The 22596-nt window shown below is 41.0% G+C and overlaps 1 protein-coding gene, 1 long non-coding RNA gene and 1 pseudogene across 2 annotated transcripts; all 3 read left to right on the top strand.

The window, feature by feature from the left end:
* The first annotated feature begins 2640 nt into the window (after positions 1 to 2640).
* On the top strand, positions 2641 to 5434 carry LOC146662007 (histone H1 pseudogene; annotated as a pseudogene).
* A 20-nt stretch (positions 5435 to 5454) lies between these two features.
* Positions 5455 to 8654, top strand: LOC146662006 (uncharacterized). Its single transcript, XR_014913293.1, has 2 exons — positions 5455 to 6732; positions 6832 to 8654. It is a non-coding gene; the product is annotated as an uncharacterized LOC146662006 (long non-coding RNA).
* Positions 8655 to 11183: 2529 nt separating this feature from the next.
* Positions 11184 to 17642, top strand: LOC146662005 (vascular cell adhesion protein 1-like). Its single transcript, XM_085417874.1, has 5 exons — positions 11184 to 11192; positions 13181 to 13331; positions 13419 to 13676; positions 13870 to 13960; positions 17396 to 17642. Exons 1-5 carry the CDS (start codon positions 11184 to 11186, stop codon positions 17640 to 17642), a joined length of 756 nt encoding a protein of 251 aa, XP_085274000.1.
* The last annotated feature ends 4954 nt before the right edge of the window (positions 17643 to 22596 follow it).

Here is a 22596-nt window from a genome sequence, read left to right as displayed (position 1 = left end):
TTTTCTCTCCTGCTTCCCTGGGTGGAGGTCATTGTGGGCTCTCACCCTTGGCCCACGCACCTGCGGTGATTACTACACCTGTTGCTGATCAGGTGGGGTCTCCCTTGCCTATTTAAGTCAGCACTGGAACGTTGAACCTCACGTGTTCGTGCTCTCAGTTCTCCTCAAAGAAACTCTCTCGGTATTGTGTGGCGTATTGATCTAATCGGACTCTTTGTGTTTAGATCTCCCCGCAACTGGTGGTGGACCCTGATCCCTGTGTGTGTCGACATAAGTGGAATTTGGAGCGAGAGTGGCTGTGGGCGAGTGTGCGTGAGAAGAGGAGTGGCGGAGTTTGGATTGAGTGGAGAGCAAGTGTGGATTCCTTCCTGCCCCATTCACTCTATATACACATCACTATGGTTTCCCTTCTGTGTTAATAAATTGTCAACCTTTTGCTTACCACAACGCAGTCTGCACTTGAATCCATCTGTTAGCCCTGACATGTTCATGTGTGATGTATATACAAGTTAGTGTCAGCAGTGCTTCCACACAACTTGAAAATAAACTCTTTTAAAAAGGAGGCATTAAATTGAAGTCACAAAAGCAGTTTATTTACACTGAAATATGTCTTTCCCTGATGAAACATATTTTTTTGTACAAATGTCTTGAACTCTCCTAGAATGAAGATGAAGCACATTTATTATTTTTTCAGATATATTTTTATTTACTGCTCTTGGCATGCAACTAAAATATAAAATGCCTTTTTGTATTTATTGACCTCAAATTTTGTGTGTTGGGCTGTGCAGCTCAAGAGTTGGGAGTTCGCATTGTAATCGGAAGGTTGCCGGTTAGGGACTAGAAAAGCGCTATACAAATACAGGCCATTTACCGCATCGCTCCTGTGGTGGTGCTGTGACTGCTCATAGCTTAACAATACCTGCATATTTGATGTCTACAGATATAATGTGACATTCATACTGAGAGTTATATGTATTCTGTAAGCTGCAATGCAGGTTTGGAATTAACTTAAGTTAGTAAAAAGGTTGTTTGACTGTGATAAGTAATTATCTAGTGTTGTCTATTACAGGATATTTGCAGAAAGGACAAAACTGTTGTTGCAGTGTTGTATTTGGTATCATCACGTCAGGCCTATAACAGCTTTGCAACTAAAGTAAGATTGCATCTTCTTAAGTAGCGGGTTCTCTGTCTGTACTTCCTTTTTTGTTTGCAACCGCACGGAGCTAGTTTCTGTGTTTGACCACGTTACTGATATATGCCGACTGTCACACATTGTAGTGGTTATTCAGATGGTATCAACTCGTTGCATAATTATTAACTGATGAAGAAACAAACAAAATAAGGTGGAATACAGTTTTCCTCCAGCTCCTCATTGTCTATTGTGGAAATCACTGTCAGCCTGATCTCTGGCTGCAGCACAGGGCTTGTTTGATGTGTTTGGTCTGTATGATTTCACAGAGTGTGTCTTTTTTAAGAAGCAGTCAGAACAGCAGAAAATGAAGATGTTCATTATGATGAAACCAAAGCAGAGACCTTCTGTTAGATTTGTATTGTTGATTGTCATTTATGCTTAGAAATATTTACTTATATATGCTTAGAGTTTTGTAATTAGTTGTAGATTGGTAGAGGTTTTGATCCTTGATAGTCTGCAAACTTTGTGTGTATTAGACAGCACTTTGGGAGCATGAGAGGTCATACCGTGTCTTATTATTTTATGGTAGGATTAACGTAGTTGCGTCTGTTCTAGTCTAAGTGCTCTTTGTTTAGATGAACTGCAGGACTTCCTCACCGTGTTATCTAGGATGAACCATCTAGGGTGAGGGGGAGGCTACCCTCTTCCTGACCAAGGATGTTTGACCCTTTGATCAGCAGTCCACACACACACACACACACACAGGCAAGGTACTCTTTGTGTATGTAGACGTCATATGTTAATGAACTTATGCATATTCATGTAACCTCAATAAAAGGACAGTGATACGGGAGAACGGACGAGAGCTACTGGGGTCAAGCGAAGGAACGGTGCCTGTCCGGTTCTCTCCCGTGCACGAGTACCATGAAGAAGTTTGCCTACTTGTGTCTTGCTTGCAGTGTAATTATATTGTCTTAACGTTCCAGCGAATAGGTTTATGCTACAAACCTAACATTAATTGGTCCTTCGATGCCGGAGCCCTGGAATCGCATTCACCGAGGGGAGGAGAGGCACGCTGAAAGACTGACGTCAGCCAGGAAGTTCCTGTGGATTCGCTGTATGTCTTTTCTCCTCGATGAATGGCGATTGGCGGGATTCGAGGCTGATATTACACGCTAAGCAACACCGAGTAAGTTTAGAGTCCAACTCTATAACTGTACGTCTTCGCCGCTCAGTGGGGCGTTGTCCGTGGCCGCTCAGTGGGGCTAAAATTCGCCGTCTAAGTGGGGCGATGTACAAAGCCGCTCAGTGGGGTTTTTTGTACAGAAGCATTAAGTCGCAGAGTTGCGCAGTTCGAACTTTTTTTGGTTCGCCGTCTTAGTGGGGCGAAATACAGACCGCTGTGTGGGGTACTGTAGTGAGTTCTCCACCGCTCAGTGGGGTGTTGAGAAGTTCCGGGGGGTCCAGATTGTGCTGGATAGTAGGCCTATTTTGTGTTGTTGTCATTGTCGTCGTCGTTGTTGTTGTTGTTGTGTGTGCGGAGCAGAACATGTGGTCTGTGACACTGACTGTTGTTGTTATCATGGGTTTCTAAGCAACCAAGAGTGAGTCGGAGGGAGACAGACGTTTGTGCTGGACTTTGCTCCTGGCAGCACAAAGTATTTATGTAAAAAAGAGAGAGCGACGGCTCCACAGCTGCGCGGGTTCACGCGAGCGCGGTCACGCGGACCTGAGCCGTGCGGTTAATCGCAGGCTTATAAATGGAAGAGATTCAAATGTTAGAAGTTTTCAGAAAACACACCAGCCTTGGAGAGCTGTGGAGAAGGCCAGCCCACATCAGCAGCACTTAAGATATGCTCTGGTGAATGGCTTTCCCCCCACCCCTTGCTGACACAATGTTTATTCTTTAGCTTGCCCTGATCGACAGCAGCCTGTGTGCCAGACCATAGATTTAATTGAGGTGGATAGTTGTTAAAAGTAATCTACATTAAGCTTGTGGTTGCTTAAATTCAGTACAATGACATGTGAGGTGAAGTGATATAGGTAAATATTTAAACTCATGAAGTGCATAGAGGCACTTGACCTGTGTGGAAGACGGTCGTCTTATTATGAGCCATTGTTGAGATATAGAGCACACCTGTGAAAACAACTAATATGCTCAACCCTGTATGAAACATCTAAAAATACATGATGGAGAAGCTGTGTTGAATATGTAAGTGTAAGACTTTGCCACTGTGGGCAGAGCATGCAACTACTGTGTGATGTCGCGTTGCAGTTTTGTTTTTGTTTTTTGAGCTGATGAGCAAGCTACACATTATCAGATCAAGAGCTGTCTGAGAACTACTCAAAGAGAGGGAAACAGAGAGTGTGCAGCGTTTCCATGAGCAGTTTTTCTGCACCTTGACTCGTGTGTGTGTGTGTAGCATCAGCATCATGTTTTTGTTTATTTGTTTTGTTGGATTAAAAATAATTAAATAAACTGGTGATCATGCTTATGGATCACCATGGCACATATCTCCAGCCATATGGTTTATTTATGCAGATGAAAAAGTGAGTGTGAATGTGTCTGACATCACAGTGTTTTTGTGCACTGTGCAAAAGTGATTGCCTCTGATTGTGAGTGAGAGCGGTGATTTTGCAGGTCACCAGCTATTTAAAAAAAAAAAAAAAAGAAGAGTGAAAAAGAGAGAGAATTTATATTGTAGATGAAAAATAATCATAGGAAAAAGGTTTTGTGTTGATCAGCCGAAAAACAACTACAATGTCATTTTCTGCTTTTAAGAAAGGATTGTTCACACAAACACAGACAGAGAGAGAGAGAGAGAGATGTGTGTTGATTAAGCAGTGATGATAATAATGAACATGTCTTAGTTTGTCACTTTCAGGTGAAAAGCAGACCTGTATCAATTTTCCACATGCAACAGTCGGAAGAAAGTTATAGTTTAACATCATTGGAAACATGCAGGCCAAGTTTCTGGCTGACTTATTTACAGTGCCATGTGTTTCTCAACCTCACAAGCGAGCTCACTCCTCCCTGAAGATAAGAAATGCAGCTCCAAAGCAATAACATGATAAAGAGACAGCAGCAAGTCCTGAGCACAAAAAGTCCCAGCAAAACAGCAGCAGAAGAAGAAAGCAAACCCATCTTCCTGTCTGATTGGTTGAATTTCACGGAGGGGCGAGCAAGATGGCAGCGGGAAGAGGAGTTTTTGTTTGAGTTCTCAGCACGAGACACTTATTTGACGTCTTTCTGGCCTTCGGGACTTTTTTGGAGATCAGCGCGCTAAACTTGCTGGATCTGAGGCCAGGGTCTGCGGCGGCAGCATGTTGAAATGCTCAAAAAGGACTGAGTGACTCGGGCAAGCCACATGCGGCTAGCGACATGAAAGAAATGGACCCTTCATGATGCGTTCAACGTGCCAGCGCTGTGGTGGGAAAGGCTCCATCATAAACACGCCCTGCGCCCTGCGCCAAGGTTCAGGCCAAGAAGAAGAAGACGATGACTTCCAAGCCCAAGAAGGTCGGCCTCAGCGTGGGCGAGCTGATTGTGAAAGCCGTGGCCGCTTCTAAGGAGCGCAACGGCCTGTCTGTGGCCGCTCTCAAGAAGGCTCTGGCTGCCGGAGGCTACGATGTGGACAAGAACAAGGCCCGTGTCAAGACCGCCATCAAGAGCCTGGTGGCGAAGGGCACTCTGGTGCAGACCAAGGGCACCAGGACCTCCGGATCCTTCAAGATGAACAAGGCTACTGAGAGCAAAGCCAAGAAGCCCGCCGCGGCCAAAGCCAAGAAACCGGCAGCAGCTGCTAAGAAGTCGCCCAAGAAGGCAGCAGCAGCACTTCAGCTACTAGACAGGACAAAGCTGAAGGAGAACTGCCGGGACTGTTGAAGTGGGAGAGGACAAAAGAGTGAGAGGATAACAGAGTGAGAAGACTAGGTGAGAACACATAGGAATTATTTAATGTGGGAAATCAAAATTTGGGTTAGCAAACCTGGGGAAAAGAAAACTGACTGCTTAAGTTGGAAAATTGAGACGGAGTCTGAAACATTGCGAAAATAGAAACATATACAAAATCACACACACACAAGCAGAACATGCATTAACCCTACTAACAATTCCAAACACAAAATGACTCATGAAGACTCATAGCACATTAGTTAAGAAATGATTAAATAATAGCAGAGAAGTGTGTAGGAAAGGCAGCTTTAAGAACATGCTCTGCTGGAGATGCAGCTCCACAGACATGCATTAGACCTGCCTAATAACACAAACCCATGCAATGAAAATTAGCTTGTTATCTTTCATCAGTGTTAAATTAGTGTCAATTTAGCAGACACTTGTTATTAAATACTGAATTTATCCAATGCAAAAAATTGACTCTCCAGGTTGCAGGACAACAGTTTAACTTTTGTGGGAAAAAAGATCCTGGTTTGACCAACCAGTGATCAGACAATAAATTTAGTTGTTAAAATGGTAAATTGGGAGAAGCTTCCTGCTTGATTGAGGCAGCACATGTAATTTACTGTATGAGGGAAATTGTCTTTTGTGATACTATTTTGAACATGCTTTTCTGTCGTCCTGTCAACTTAGTGGGTTAATAGCTGATATGCAAATTAGTTGATCGGTTTTAGATTAATGAAAGGTGACTGAATTCTAGTACGAGTGAATGAGATGTGTTGGAGTTGTTGTGTGTTGAGTGGAGACTCTAAAACACTGAGTTTCCTGTTTTGATGTGCGAGTGAATCCTGTATTTAGATACACAACTCTGAATACATCAGAACAAACGTCTTTTGTGAAGTGCATGACAGCATGTCACATGTTTTATTATGAAGGGAAAAAGGAAAAATTGAATAAAATAGATCTGTGGCTTAAATGAGTGAAGAGCACAGACCGGGTGATTAAACTCATAGCTAATATGACATTAGGGTTATGTTGTGAGTTGTGCAGCTGATGGTTGGTTTGGAGTGAATCTAGCTGATGATTCTTCTCCTGTTGTGAAGATGATGAGGAGTTTGTGTCATGACTTAACAAGGCCTTTTTATTTTGATACTTTCACAGTGCACTGAGAGTTTGGTTTGATAATCTCTGTTATTTTTTATTTTTCATTTTTGAACAAGCACTGATTTTTGCTTGTGAATTTCTTTTCTTTGAGCAGATCTGCAAGTCGGGAATTAAAAGCGTTACACGTCGTCAAGAAAATTGTTGCAAGTGGGTTTCTCCACATTTAAAATGGGTTCAGGAGAAAGCCACTTATTTGGGACAATTAGGAAATGAGAGTCCCCCCCAAAAAGGATTCAACGAGGAAATCCAGTCTAAATTATTTTTCTTTTTGAAATAACGTCGTTTTGCTGAGCGTGGAAACGGATGCGATGATAATTTCCACAATTAGCAAAAGAAGGAACCACTGAGTGAATGAGTAAGAATTTTAAAATAACTGACTGACTGACTGAACATGATTGTGTGAAGCTAACCCCCACCTGACAAAGGTGCAGATGAACCCATGTGTTTCCTTTTACAGGAGCAGAAAGATGACAGCAACACTCGAGGTTGCATGATGATTTAACCTTTTAAATGCCATTTTCTGTGTCTGTGCATTTATCAGGTGTGTTATTCATAGGCTTGAGTTGCTCACAGAGATAACTGTGACAAAGTATGCATACGCCTGCGCAAGCGCTAATATTTGCATTTTCTTTTCTTACAGCATGCCAGTTCTTCATGTGAATTGATGATGCGATTTATACCAGGACAACTGGTTGATGTTTTTTCCTACTACAGGATTTCTGGGTTTATGTGTGAGGAAAACTGTGTTTACAGGTTATGAGTGGTGATGCTGTTGCATTGTGTTGATGGGAAAATGTGAAGGTTACTTTGATAATGTGAATAACCTGTGTGAAATTTCCTGTGTTGAGAACTGGTGTTACTTCTTTCCACAGCTAGGGTTGACTTTATGGTGTTTTTATGGCACCTCTGGAACCTGTTGACCTGTGTCTGACCTCTGTCTGACTACAGTCAATGTGTATTGCTAATGTTAGTTTCTTTGAGAATGCTGTGGAAGATTCAGCTGAAACGGACAAGTGACATGAGTAAAACAAATAAGAGATACAGTGTTTCTGGGATAGTTTGATATGGGCTCATTAGCTGGCCACTTTTGAGCCCATAGTAATATATAAGTGGAGTGACTTTGCTTAAGAGCAGTCACCGATTACATTAATGTTGCCTGAGTACATGGGATGATCCATGTCTGAGGCGACTTATGAAAATAATTGTAGTTTACTGATTTGAGAAAACCTGCACATGACACTTGTCTTGCTGATGTTGAATGCTTCTTGTCCTTATGATACAATTGTTTGCAGGTATGGAGTTTGATTTTACTTCCAGATTTTGTTTTCCAGGCCATGATGGTGTGTATGCAGGCTCCTGGGAGAGCCAGGTGTTAAGCAAACTTAATATGCAAAGCACACTAACATTTTCATTGCAGGATTATAGGTCCGGGGTGGTGCTGCTCCAGGGGAGGAGATGCCCTGATGTTGCCTGGGATATGATCTAGCTAATCTTTTTCTTTAAGACTGGAATCCAGGTTTGGTGAGTTGACGCATGGGTGTGTCCATGCGTCAAGAGGAGGGGTCCAAGGATTAACATTAAACAATGTTTTTTATTATTGTTGCAGTGATTTGTGTGATTAGCCGTTTTATTTACAAATATTAAACCTATGCAAGTGGTGCACCCATGTTCAGATGAGGCTTTGATGGCCTATAAGTGAAGTTCACTGAACTAAAGAATGTGGTTTGATGATTGTTGACATACTCTCCAAATAGTTTGTCTTCCTAGCAAGGAAATACAGGTGCAGCAGTAATCTCCTGAGAAATCTTCAGAGGCCCAGTGAGAAGCGCATAGCTGACAGGACCAGGCAGTGGTTGAGGTCAAAGATCAAGCTGATTGGGGCCCATCATGAAATCAGACCTTGGAGCCACAGCAAGGACCATGAAACTGCCTGCAAAATAGAGGAGAGGATCGTCCACAAGATGGGAGAGAGGCTTCAGGAGGATCAGAGATCATCTTCAGCACAGCAGACATCACACAGAGAGCTGTGCTACTAAGCTTCCAGGAAATCAAGAGGAGACTTCCCACAGCAAGATTTTAAATACAATGAAAGATTCAATACTGACGCTGAGGAAGACGACTAAGGTGTACGACGTGCTCTGCCTTAAACCTTCAGCAGCGTTGGAACATAAACACTCAGGGGATGAGGAGCGTGCCAAGCTCCATCGACAGCGTAGAAGGAGTTCGAGGATGACATCATGATTCTGTGAAAAGCACAGGAACCAGAAGCTATGGTGGTGATAACAGCAGTTTCCTATGAACATCACCTAACGCTGTGCCACTGTACTGTGCATACGATGACACTCTGAAGGCTGCTGGGATCATAATAGCAGTAAGACAACCCTGCACCCTTTCCACAGAGGTGTTTTCTGCAGAGTATGGACAATGAAGGACAATGAAGGAGTCATAAATATCCCCCTCACAGGACGAAGGCCTGAAGTGAGGTAATGGGAGGCCATAAAACTAGAGTGCTGAGAGGTCTGCAGCTTTGGAAATAGCTGAGAACCATGTTGACAAACAACAAAACCAACTGGTATGTTTGAATGTTTATTCTACATACATTTGGACTCTGGTCCTATGGACAACGATGGAAACAACTGGAAGAGACATTCATGACGCCCTGCAGAACTCAAACCACTCTGCAGAGAGACATGTGATGTGCACACCTGGAGGAAGCATTACCAAGCTGAGATGTTTTTGAAAATGTTACTTTTTATTTTCACTATTAAATTAACAATTTCTTTGTTTGCTCGTAAGATGCAGTTTGCCATGAGATGAGCTCAATGAATGGGATAACTGCTAATACATTTGTTGAACTGTGTACCTTTTCAGTAATTTAGGGTGATTTGACATATGCTGAGTATAAAAATGTTTGCATTGAAACTGTCAGGCATGAGGTATTCATACCTGGGAACTTTTCAGGCATAAAGGTCAAAAAGGGGGGAAATGTTAGATTTGTATTGTTGATTGTCATTTATGCTTAGAAATATTTACTTATATATGCTTAGAGTTTTGTAATTAGTTGTAGATTGGTAGAGGTTTTGATCCTTGATAGTCTGCAAACTTTGTGTGTATTAGACAGCACTTTGGGAGCATGAGAGGTCATACCGTGTCTTATTATTTTATGGTAGGATTAACGTAGTTGCGTCTGTTCTAGTCTAAGTGCTCTTTGTTTAGATGAACTGCAGGACTTCCTCACCGTGTTATCTAGGATGAACCATCTAGGGTGAGGGGGAGGCTACCCTCTTCCTGACCAAGGATGTTTGACCCTTTGATCAGCAGTCCACACACACACACACACACACAGGCAAGGTACTCTTTGTGTATGTAGACGTCATATGTTAATGAACTTATGCATATTCATGTAACCTCAATAAAAGGACAGTGATACGGGAGAACGGACGAGAGCTACTGGGGTCAAGCGAAGGAACGGTGCCTGTCCGGTTCTCTCCCGTGCACGAGTACCATGAAGAAGTTTGCCTACTTGTGTCTTGCTTGCAGTGTAATTATATTGTCTTAACGTTCCAGCGAATAGGTTTATGCTACAAACCTAACACCTTCTTTAGTCTCAGTGCAGGACAGCACACAGAAGCAGGATTTAGTGCATTCACAGATCAACGTGTGCAACAGCGTAACGCCGAGACGTGAAGGCCCAGAGAGTATGAACTCTCATTGTATCTACTGTGTGTGCAAGTAAGTGTGCAAGACTGAGAGCAGAAGAGAAGTGCAGAGTAAATGAGTGTGCAGTTGAACAAATGTTGTTACAGAGAAATGTTCCCTCTGAATACGTCCCAATTAAAAGGTCCATTGGAAAGGTTCAACCAGGAGCTGGAGACACAGCGGCACGCGTAGGTTGGAGGAGTTCAGCATCAGCATGCTGTTACTGATCTCACCAACATTTCTTACCCTCCCTGATATAAATGACCTAAAACATACATTTTATGACATCAGCGAGCCAGAAGTTGGAACATCAGGGAACCTCTGTGCTACACGATTGATGATTCACCACAAGGATCCTCTGTAGCCAAATACCTCACAGAACAATTACATTGAATTCAATTTGGAGTTTCCATTGCTTGAAGGAGAAAATGTAATTCAAAACCTTTACCAAGCTTCTACTAATAAATGAATCACATAAACAGGTCCCACAGCTTTGCCACTTCTATCTTCCAGTATCACCACTCCAGCAGCACACGCATGGCCTCTCAGGGCCCAGCAGTCAAAGGCAAGCAACACTTGATACTGGACGTCCAGATAACGTGTGTGTGTAGAGCGAGAGAGATACAGTCTGTCATAGTCCATCATCATGATTTGTGTTAGCACAGGTTGTACATTCATACTAAAAATGATTCAATCACTTGTGTAAGGTTAAGGTCAGAGGCTTCGACAGACCAAAAGTTAAAAATGTCTTTAAGGGCAACATCTGACTTCTTTCACAGGAAATAAGCAGGCGGCACAAAACAGACTTCATTATGCAGCGCTACAGTCAGTGGGTGTCTCTACATGTACTTCCTCAGATGGTCATTTGTATTTTACAGTTTATAGTAGTTCTGCTGAAGGCTGCTTTGTTTCACTCATAAGACAATCATCAGATGTAATGTGGGGTAAAGAAACATTTTACTGCTTTTATTTCTTAAATTTCTAAACTGAAACACATTTATTATTTTGAACTTGTCTTTCTTAAAGAGCATGTCGTCTTTATAAACTTCCTTATAAACTGCCTAATGTTACAGTAAAACACATTTTACTCATTGTATTCATTAACTTTATAGACTAACCTTTTTCTTATTTTTCCTTCAGTCAACTGACTGACACATCATGTGATTTTACCTTGTTTTAATATTTCAGCTATTTTCAAAGCACACAGCACCACAGATATAAATAATAATAACTAAATCATTATCATTCACTTTTTTGTTGATTTTATTGTTTGTTTGTATTTTGTGAATCCAGATGAAGATGGTAACAGTCAGCATTTTACTGACTGTTCTCTTTGTTTCAGGTGAGCTGATTGTTCAGTTATTCAAAGACATTATTGGATTCATTTGTAATTTAACTTTCACCCATTTTAAAACAACCTGAAAGACAGAGCCAGCGCTTTGTGTTGTGATTGAAAATGTTTACAGTTTACAAACAATGAACAGCAGCTTGTTAATAATGAAACTGTATTTACAGGTGCTTTGGCTGATTATCCTCAGTGGATAGCACTCTACATGACTGCCCCAAAGCAGATGGAAGCACTGAGTGGATCTTGTTTGCAAATCCCATGTAACTTCAGACCCAAAGACGAACAGAAATTTAACAGCAAAAGAAAAATCTTTGGAGTGTGGATTAAAAATAATGGTGACTTTGGCAAAAATCCAAACAATGTGATCTTCAACAGTAGTGGAGCAGTTAGCATCTATCCAATGAGTATTACTGGGAACCTGAGTCAGAGAGACTGCACCACTCTGTTTTCTAATTTAACCACAAACTACACAAACACATACTTCTTCAGAGTAGAGAGTGAACCATTCAAGGCAACAGCTCAACATGATCCTCTTCAAATAACAGTCAGAGGTAAAGACTGAAGTCCATTTATATCAAAAAAATAATATAAACCTTTGTTCTGATACTCACTCTCTTTAATGAATGCAGACATTTACAAATCATTTATAAAAGAACATAATATGAGATAAAGAAGAGAAAATTTATTGTAATTTTTTTAAGAAGATGTTTTTTCAGATTTAATTCATTTCTACGTCAGTTTTAGTTTACTTCAGCAAACTGAGAATGCACAGCAGTTCAAACTGCATGTATGTAATATACTGTTCTTTAGTGTTAACATGTTTGTGATATGAAACCACAGATTCTTCTTGGAGGCCCAATAATACATACCCAGATTTCCTCCAATTTAATGGATTTAGAACATACCTGTCACTCCATCCGTCCTTTTCCTCCTTTCCTCATCAGATATCCAAGGGGGCAGGGATTTATTTCAGCTGTCATCGGGCGAGAGGTGGAGCACATCCTGCACAGGTCACCAGTCTGTTGCAAGGAGACAGATAACCATTTCTACTCACACTCACACCTATGGGCAATTTAGAATCATTTACTTAAAGCCAACAAGGTTGAAACAGAATTTTCTTTACGTCTTTGTCCTCGACAGGTCTATGACAGGCCGCTCAGACTGGCTGCTCTGCCAGTTATTGAGCTTTAAGCCACAATATGGGTGGCTGTAGTTCAGGAGGTAGAGCAGGTCGTCTGCTGATTGGAAGGTTGCTGGTTCAACCTTTGGCTCCACCAGTCTGCATGCCAAAAGTCCTTGGGCAAAATTGCTGTCCGATGCATCCATCGTAGTATGAATAGGTGTGAATGTTAGTTTGAAAGCACTTAAAAGCATTGAGAAAGTGCTTGTGTGGCATGTTGTATAAAGCGCTTTATGGTCTGGGAGAGTAGAAAAATGCTACATAAGAATCAGTCCATTTACCAATAGCAACAGCAGACATGTGGAGTGTGTACGCTTTTCTGCCTCTCATAACCCCAGTGATTTTCCTGTGGTTGGAAATCTCACGTGATCTTGTAACATCACAAGTTCAGGCAACTAACCACTCCTATTCAATTGTATCATGTCATCTCAACAAGAATACAATTAACTAGTTTTAAGTTGTTGAATTTCATGCAGATCGTCGATGATTTAATTCAGTTCACCGTGGAAACATAAAAGTATTTTGTTCAAATTTCACTTTGGACTCTTGTAAATGTAACAACAACCCAAATTTCATTTTTTTGCAAACATGCCCAGAGAAAGCAGCTGTGTGTGTGGTTCCTCTTGTAGATATGTTTTTTCTTTTCATTATAGACGAACAATTTGAAATTCTTGGTGCAGAAATGTGTCGATATTAAGAAAAAACATCAAATGTCTCACTTTTAACCAGTGATGTTTCAGGTTTAATCGATTTGACTGTCAGTTGTTGTTTATATTGACAACTAAAATCCAGCAGAACATCACTCTGTCAGACACACATGATGGAAAGAAGATCAGCTGCTCTGCCAGATATCCTGTGAACCAAGGAAAAGACACCAAGACAGCAAAGACAGACGAGACTCTCAGTGTTTCATGTAAGACAATCAGAGTTTGTTGTTGAACTGAATCCTTCAGGACACCATGGTATATGGGATATCACTTTCTCTCTTTTATTTCTCCAGATGCTCCTAAAGACACCTCAGCATCCATCAGTCCATCAGGTTTGGTGTCAGCAGGCAGCTGGGTGAACCTGACCTGCTCCAGCAGAGCCAAACCAGTCAGCAACTTCACCTGGTTCAAGAAGAGCAGAGATGGAGCTGTGAAAGTATCTGAAGGAGAGATTTACAGCTTCAATGTAACAGATGGAGGAGTTTATTACTGTGTGGCCACTAATGATCTGGGTAATCAGACATCAGCAGAGATTGACGTGACTGTTGGAGGTAAAGTTAGGTCGAAACCACTAATGTGTTGCATGTTCTTATCCAATTTTTCTTCATCTTATCTACTGTTGTCTTCTCTTTGTTTATTTCTTTTTTTCTAAACAGAGCTATACAAAATATAAAATGAATCCGTATATGGCTTCTGTTTAACTCTTTAACTGAAATGTTTTTTCTTATTGATCTTGTTTTTCAGGAGAGCAGAATGGTAGCTCCTTCCCAACATGGCTAATTCTTGGAGGAATCCTTGGGTTCATCTTACTCGTCTGCCTGATTATCTTTGTTTGGTAAATATTACATTACAGCAGAAAATATGATCTCTCACCCTCTCCCTCCCTTATCTTTCCTGCTTGGCTTCTATATCCTTGTCTAATCTCGTCTAACTCTAACCCTCAGAGTTTCTCAGTCTTGTTCTCTAAAACCCAAAGAATTGTGGATCTGATCAACTGGTTCCTCAATGGATATTGGCACTCTACTCTAGACGAAAAGCCTGGGCTCAGGAGTAGGGATGGGTACCGGTGTCCGGTGCCATGACATAAACGGTAGTAACCAGACCGAAAAGCTGCGCACATTTCGGTGCTTTATTTCTGTGCTTTTTTTCCCCTGAGATGTCATACACTTTGGATTCTAGCCAATCATTTTACCTTTCCGAGGATAGTAGGCTGGCCCAGGTACGTACGTTCTTTTAGAGCAGAGCTACAGATTAAAAACGCCCAAGGCGAAGCGGTCAGAAGTCTGGCTGTACTTCACAGCAAAAGATGCAAACTCAGCAGCCTGCAACAAGTGCTTTAAGGTGATACTGTGATACTGTGCAAAGGAGGTAACACCTCGAATCTGATGAAACACCTGGTGACGCATAGTGTTTTTTTAAAAGCCAAGAAATGCATCGTATTTGATAGCTTGCTGCAAGACCGAGCACCGTACACATCTACTGCGGGTGTGGTGCCTGTTATCGGACCCGGAGTTAGCAACATCCCCCAAAAACCCGAAGAGTATAGTCCTGGCCCCTAGCCCTGCCAGTGTAGCAGAAATGATGAGGATGATGATGGCAGCAGCAGCCGTTCTTCTCTGGGTCAGTAGCTTAATGTTATTCGTGTGTAATTTACGTTGAGTACGCTGACCACGTTATTACATTAATGCATGTAAGGTGAACTAGCAAACACCGTTGTAGTTACATGCGGCTGACTTCTTGTTTGATGGCAGATACTCCCTTCACCCTCGCCAAAAAGACTAAAATGACCAAAGAAAAAGTGGAAAACAGTTAAACATGAGAGGTTTTTGGACAAAGTTGGTGTTTTTCCAATGTTTAAGCACTGCTTTCAGCCAAGAGTGATACCATATATGCCCTATAGCTGCAGAGAAGACTAACATTGTTATCTTTTTACAAAAAAAACTGCTAAACACGAGAGGTTTTAGGACAAAGTTTGTGTTTTCCATTGTTTAAGCACAGGTTCGAGCACCGTTTAAGCACCGGCACCGTTTCAAAAGTACCAGTTTTGCACCGGTATCGGATAAAACCTAAAGGATACCCATCCCTACTCAGGAGAGCCCGATTGTTCTTCAGAGTCGTTTGCTGCCGGATACCCGATTGTGTCGCGTGCCTGGTGACACCCGTGATAGAGGACACTGAATGACATCTACCATTCGGAAAGATGATAACAGAGTTCTGGCTGATCAGAGCTGGCTCAGACGTGGCTTATCGAAGAACAAAGAAAGCAGTTACAGCTAGGGATGGGTACCGGTGTCCGGTGCCATGATGGCACCGGTTCTGACATAAACGGTAGTAACCAGACCGAAAAGCAGCGCACATTTCGGTGCTTTATTTCGGTGCTTTTTTTTTCCTGAGCTGTGATACACTTTCGATTCTAGCCAATCATTTTACGTTTCCAAGGATAGTAGGCGGGTCCAGGTACGTACGTTCTTTTAGAGCAGAGCTACAGATTAAAAATGCCCAAGGCAAGCGGTCAAAAGTCTGGCTGTACTTCACAGCAAAATATGCAAACTCAGCAGCAACAAGTGCTTTAAGCTGATACTGTGATACTGTCAAAGGAGGTAACACCTCGAATCCGATGAAACACCTGGCGACGCATAGCGGTTTTTTTTAAAAGCCAAGAAATGCGCTGTATTTGATAGCTTGCTGCGAGACCTCACACCGAGCACATCTACTACGGGTGTGGTGCCTGTTATCAGACCCGGAGTTAGCAACATCCCCAAAAACACGAAGAGGAGAGTCCTGGCCCCTAGCCCTGCCAGTGTAGCAGAAATGATGAGGATGATGATGCAGCAGCAGCCGTTCTTCTCTGCGTGAGTATCTTAATGTTGTTCATGTGTAATTTACGTTGAGTAGGCTAACCACGTTATTATATTAATGCATGTAAGGTGAACTAGCAAACACCGTCGTAGCTACATGCAGCTGTCTTCTTGTTTGATGGCAGATACTCCCTTCACCCTGGCCAAAAAGGCTAAAATGACCAAAGAAAAAGTGGAAAACAGTTAAACATGAGAGGTTTTTGGACAAAGTTTGTGTTTTTTCCATTGTTTAAGCACTGCTTCCAGCCAAGAGTGATACCATATATGCCCCATAGCTGCAGAAAAGGCTAACATTGTTATCTTTTTACAAAAAAACAGCTGAACATGAGAGGTTTTTGGACCAATTTTGTGTTCTCCATTCTTTAAGCACCGGTTTGAGCACCGTTTAAGCACCGGCACCGTTTCAAAAGTACCGGTTTGGCACCGGTATCGGATAAAACCTAAACGATACCCATCCCTAGTTACAGCTATTCAAAACCTGCATTAGGCTGGCCGACATGATTGACGATGTGCAAGCTGTGAGTACTCAGACTGTGTTTATTGAACACCATATGGGAAGATCTTCAAGAAGTTCACGGCTTTGCAATATGGATAAGATCTTGGAGAAGAACAACAGGATCTGAGAGACCTGGTGACCAGTGAAAGACATTAGACCAACTGTAAAATTGGAAGCAGTTTCTTCGCACTAACCAAAACAACTACCATCTCCATCTCATGCGGCCCCCCTGGTGCCAGCTGGATGCTCAAGGCAAAAGCTGACGGGAATAACAAAGTTCTTCCTTAGATAACAAGACTATGTTGTGACTCTCTCCCTCCTCCTTCAAGGCTACCTGCGTCGACCGAAGATTGTTGACTTTTTCCCAACCAAGTGAAGGGACACTTTCTCTCGGCTGAACACGGAACAGACACACACACGCACACATATGCATGTACTCTGACACAGACCTACACTTACCCCCCCACCCCCTCCAAATGCCTTCGAAGCTTATGTCTTCTATGTTGTGAGATGTGATGATTTATGTGCTATGTGCTGAGGTGGGCTTTTTTTCTGTTCTCAAACTGATCTCCTCGTTGGAGCTCAGTCTGGGCGGAGTTCTTTTTTCTCCTCGTCTTTCCTCATGTTGTGCATTTTCCATTGTTTTGGTTCCAGGTCGCTGCTCATGTGGCCAGTGCTACCTAGCCTGACCTGTCTTGCCAGTGTGATGTTTGTGTATTGTATGTACGGTCGGCAAGGTATCATCTATCTTAACTGCCCCTTGGGGATAAATAAAGTGTCTCTGACTCTGATACTTAAACAGCTCATGAACAAGGTTTACAAGGTTTAGCTATATTTTGATACCAAGATTGTTTACACAGCGTTTGTAATAGCAGAAAGATACTCTATTCATTTTGGCTATTTGATTTTCAAGCAGGAACCCCAGAAACGTGAGTGAAGAGCCAGCAAGTAAATCAGAAGGAGAAGAAGAAAACATCCATTATGGAGAGATCAACTTCTCTGTGCTGAGATATGAAGCATCCACTGACTCAGTGCAGTACAGAGGACAGCAGCAGGATACGGTGTACACACAGGTGAAAGTCAAAAAGCACGAAAACACAGAGTGCGCTCACGGCCAAGAGGAACTCTACACTCAGGTGAAGAAAAAAGTAACATTACATTAACACAGTGTATTAAAGAAACACACACAGAACCTGCACATACAAATGTCATTTTTCCGGTTTAGTGTTGTTCTTAAGTAGTTACTTAAACAAAATCCTGCAGCTTTTTATGTTCAGCTTTAATCTCACACGGCTGTTTTCAGTCGACTTTTTTGTTTAGATTTTTCTTAAATACGTGTAAATAGATGTTGCAGCACTCCAATAAGGAACTACTTTACATGACAGTTGAGACATTTCTGCAGATGACTAGAAACCTCCACTTACAAACTTATTTTAGCTTTCATCGTGCTCATACAGTATTTGCATGTTGTGTGTGCTCTTGAATGATTTATTATTTACATTGTAGACATGTTGAAATGAAAAAGTTTGTCACAGGTAATTTAAATGGCTGCAGGCAAGCTGGCATCAAAACATGTAAATTTGTGTTCAATAAAATATGTTTACTTAATTTAAAGTGTTTTTGTGTGATATTTAATATAATTTGTGCTGAAGGTTTACTCCGTATTTTGTGATGTGAAGTGCTGGATGTCTTTTTCTTATCTAAATAAGTGGGTAAGAAATTTATTTTGTCTTCAAGCTCTCCATGTTTCAAATGTTGGACACTGCTAGGTAATTACTTATAACAGTCAAAGAGACCCTGCCTCACCCTATCATGTGACCTATTGAGAACAACTGACGCAAGACTGTCCAGTGCTGGGAGTGAAAACGAGGAGGTTTGGTTGCAGACACACGTAAAGTAATTGGTTGCTGCATATACCTTGGTACACTGAAAGATGAAGGACAAAGATGGAATTTTTGTGGAATGATTTGGTGTGTGTTGTAAAGGAGTGGTGTATCTGCCTTTTGACTAGCAGAGCAATGATTTATGGAAGCTGGGTGTGGTGCCAGTTTTCTGGGTAAAGGATCTGTGGGTTTTATGAATATAACTTACTATAATAACAGTTTATTTACTGATTGAGGGTGGTGATGGTGCTTTTTTGTCTTTGGACATTTCAATGTGGTCACATAGTTTATGCACGAATGTGTTGAGATTTAAACCAACAGCATGGAAAACTTTGATCTGGTTGTAGGTACAGCCTTTTAAGATTTATGACTGTGTCAGAGGTTGTGTGTGGAGGCGAGGAAGAGATGACCCAAACACTGGATTCACGGTGTAGAATGATGATGTTTTACTGGAGCGAGTGAAAGAACAGAGCAGGAACGACAGGACTGACTGACTGAAAGACTGAATGGCTGGCTGAACAACTGACAACATGTGGGAACGACAACATAATATCTACAATGACACGACAAGGAACTGGTGGAAACTGAGGGTTTAAATACACTGGCTACACTGATTTTTGTAATATTGACATTCATATTGTGAGTGGAAATTTTTTTAATGGACATTTTTTGTGTTTAGCAGTGACTCTTTGTTGTCCTTCAGCTTAGCCATGTAGGGCAATCACATCAAAACATCTGGGTGCTGCTCTTGTAAGAGCAGAGTAACTTCTACTATTTTCATCACTTCCTTCAAAATCTGCTTCATGTGATATACATTTCTAATTTTACATTTCTAATTTTACTCGAGTACTGATGCCTAACTTGTTTGCAGAGTATGTACATGTGAACTGAATGTAGTTCCTTCAAAGCTTTGGTGTGATCATTTGCATTGCAATGAAACACATATTGTTTGCTGTTAGTTACAGCTTAGACATTTACTGATGATTAACCCTTTTATGGCCTGGTGCTGTTTGAAATATAATTTCAGTATGTAAAAATTGAGCACTTTGTTAATAAATGTATCTGTCAGGGCTCTGTGTGCGGGCAGGCAGAGATGAGGATCCAAATGCAGGACTCGGAAAACGGAATGTAACTCAAAAACCTCAGCTTTATTGCTGGCAGGAAAACAAACATGAAGTGAGGATGGAACACTGAGACCAAGGACACACAGGCATAATCTGTGGGTACGACGCGACACTGGGCATGGGAAAACACAGGGCTTAAATACACAGGGTAGTAATGAGGAAATGGGCCACAGAAGGGAGACACAGCTGGGAGAGATCAGGGCTAACGAGACATGGGGAACAAAGCTGCACACACTAACATAAGACAAAGACTTTCACAATAAAACAGGAAACATGAATCACAACTCAGAGACATGGACTCAACACAGAGACAGAAAATGAAACATGGAACTGAACTATACATGAAACCACCATTCCTAAAACATGGATAATAGAAACATGAAACTAATAATAATAATAATAATAATAATAATAATAATAATCACAACAAGAGAATGAGAAACAATCCAAAACACCAAGATAACTGAAACACAAGGTACCAGAGAAACAAAGAATAATCCATGATGCAAAAGTGAACCAAAACATAAAAAACTGAAAATACTGGGTCCAACGGACCCAGAACCGTGACAGTATCAGACTCTCTCAAATGTGTTTGCTCATAGGGGGTTAAATTATTATTTTGGTTTTTCTCTGTATGTATTAATTTAGGATCTACCTTACAATGTAAAGTATCTTGAGGCGACTGTTTTTTGTGATTTGACACTGTATAAATAAAATTGTAATGACTTAATACTGAGAAGCTAAAAGCATATCATTAAGCAAAACACTGCAGGATGGAAAACATAGATATGGTAGATCAAACCAACCACATAATACCACAGTAAATGCTTTGCTGTGACACTGGTTAGTACTGAAGCTGATGTACACACAAAGATTGAAATTTTTCTCTTCAGCTTTAACACTGGAAGTTTGATTTTATAAATGCAGCCAGCTGGGCAGTGCAGCCTATCAAAGCTAGAATAGGGGGAGATAGCGTGAGACAGAGGCTGTGAATCTGTCACAGAGCAACTGAATTTCTTGTTCGTATGTTCTTAATTTATAAGAACATATTTTACTTTGCATGCAAGAAAACTGCACTTTCCTAAACAGCGTGTACTCTGTCTGTACCTGCTGTTTAGTTGTCCTTAAATTTCTAAGGTTAAACTTACAAGCTTTGAGTGAGTGACAGAAAAAACAAATATTTAAGGGTGAAGATTTAGACTGTCACAGTGACTTCCTCTTTTGCTGAACATAATCAGGAAGGACAAGACTGACTCTACTTTTACATTGTTTTAGTCTTCTGGGTGTTTCATTACTACTTTTTTCTGACATTGGGAGCATCTAGTTCATATGTTTTATTGTAATTCTCTTTCATTTTATTCTGCAATCTCAAGAAAACACTACGCAATAGAGGAACCAAAGTATTTCTTTCTCAAATGGCTATGTGTAGAGCTACAATTTCATAATAAATTAGATGCAGGTCTTCCATTGTTCGTGCAATTTTTGAAAGATCTGCCGTAATTCTTTAGTCATAAACCAGTGCATGCGTGGGTTCTTGGCTTCCTGGCCGATCAATCAAATTGAATAAGTAAGAAGTAGGCTTCACCAGAGCTGCACTGTGAGTGTCACAAGTGTTCTTTGTAGTGTTTATGAAAAGAGTATTTTAGGCTTTAATTGTCACTAAATCTATAAAATACTCCAATAACCTGTTTTTGTTTTTTCTTTGTGAAGAACTTTGGGTCTTTTATGGATACGTGTGAATTGAAACTTTATAAAATTTACAACTGTACTGTACACATAGATCACACTGAAGAATACATGTTCTTAGTTTCAGACTGAGTTGTTCTTTGATGTCACTAGAAGAGATGTTATTAAGTTCAAAGACCAGCCAAGGCCCAGCTAAGGGCCCATCACAGATCTGCTGTCCATTTTAAGTCACTGTATCTGTACTATAATAGCAGAACCAATGACATGCATGACGTGTAACACATGTGAGACGTGTGATTGAGCAGAAGACCAGTTTCCACCCTGACTGTAAAGCACCTGTTAGCTCAGCGATCTTCCATTAACAACTACTATTAAAGCTGGATATCAACAGGCCACAAGACAAGCAGAACAGCACTGAATGAGCAAATCCTGGTAAACGTCAAAGGTCATCACTCCAGTGAACACGTCTCCATTGCACTGAGTCCAGTGCTGGTGTGCTTTATGCCACTGTAGTCTATGCTTTGCATTGTGCTTGGTGATGAACCCATGAAGCTCCTTGAACATGGAAACCAATTCCATGAAGAACTCTACATCAGGTGTGTCAAACTCATTTTACCTCACAGGCCACATATGGCCCACTTTGATCTTAAGTAGACTGGACCACTTAAACGATCATTACGACAGCAAGCCAGTACGTGTATTCACTGAGATCTGATTTTGGGAATAAACTAATTCAGATGAACAATTTGTAATATTTGTACCATAATGTTTTATTAAATAATCTACTAGATGGACTGATTAGGGTTTTGCATTTTGACCAGTAAAATTAGAAAGTATTTGTCATTTAGTGTATCTATACATGTATCTATATCTATAGATACATGTTAGTTCATTAGATGGGGGGATTTAATAGTTTATATTTATCATGTATCATAATAATTAATATTTCCCAAATCCAAATTTACATTTGTGGCCTCATTACAACATGGCTAAATTAAAAATGGCTTAACATTTATTGAGCTCAGATATAAAATAAGATTTTTCCACAACTAAACTTATGTGCCAGAAATCAAATGCCTGGTGTTGCTGCTCAACAACCAAATTGTAGTGTTACTGTGCTCTTTCCCACACTTTGTGATTAATTTTAGTGCTGATGCAGTCACTGCAGATTTGCTAAAAGATACATGTAAATGTAAGTAGCCTACTTGTAGAAAAGCAGAACTGAAGAGTTTTTGTCAGAGGCATCGAGTGACGCCTCCAGCAGCTTTGTGATAAACTGACTTTATTGCACTTTCTTAAACAAGTTCTCTTTCTGTACTTCCTTCTTTCCAACATCAGCTGGGCGACACGGTCCACTGTAATTCTTCTAAAACTGCAAAACAATAATTCTACACTTGGGATTGTTTGGTAAGGAAACATTTTAT

Source organism: Rhamphochromis longiceps, linkage group LG9 (genome assembly GCF_057381845.1).
Source record: "Rhamphochromis longiceps isolate RC_006_pf linkage group LG9, R_longiceps_female_GT1.1, whole genome shotgun sequence".
In the NCBI taxonomy this organism is placed as follows: Eukaryota; Metazoa; Chordata; class Actinopteri; order Cichliformes; family Cichlidae; genus Rhamphochromis; species Rhamphochromis longiceps.
This window is presented reverse-complemented; position numbering and strand designations above follow the sequence as displayed.

What these genes read in the sequence shown, in the direction of transcription:
- LOC146662005 (XM_085417874.1), top strand. An exon ending in CGAGACTCTCAGTGTTTCAT is followed by an intron (nt 13,332 to 13,418) that starts GTAAGACAATCA and finishes TTATTTCTCCAG; the next exon opens with ATGCTCCTAAAGACACCTCA. An exon ending in GATTGACGTGACTGTTGGAG is followed by an intron (nt 13,677 to 13,869) that starts GTAAAGTTAGGT and finishes CTTGTTTTTCAG; the next exon opens with GAGAGCAGAATGGTAGCTCC.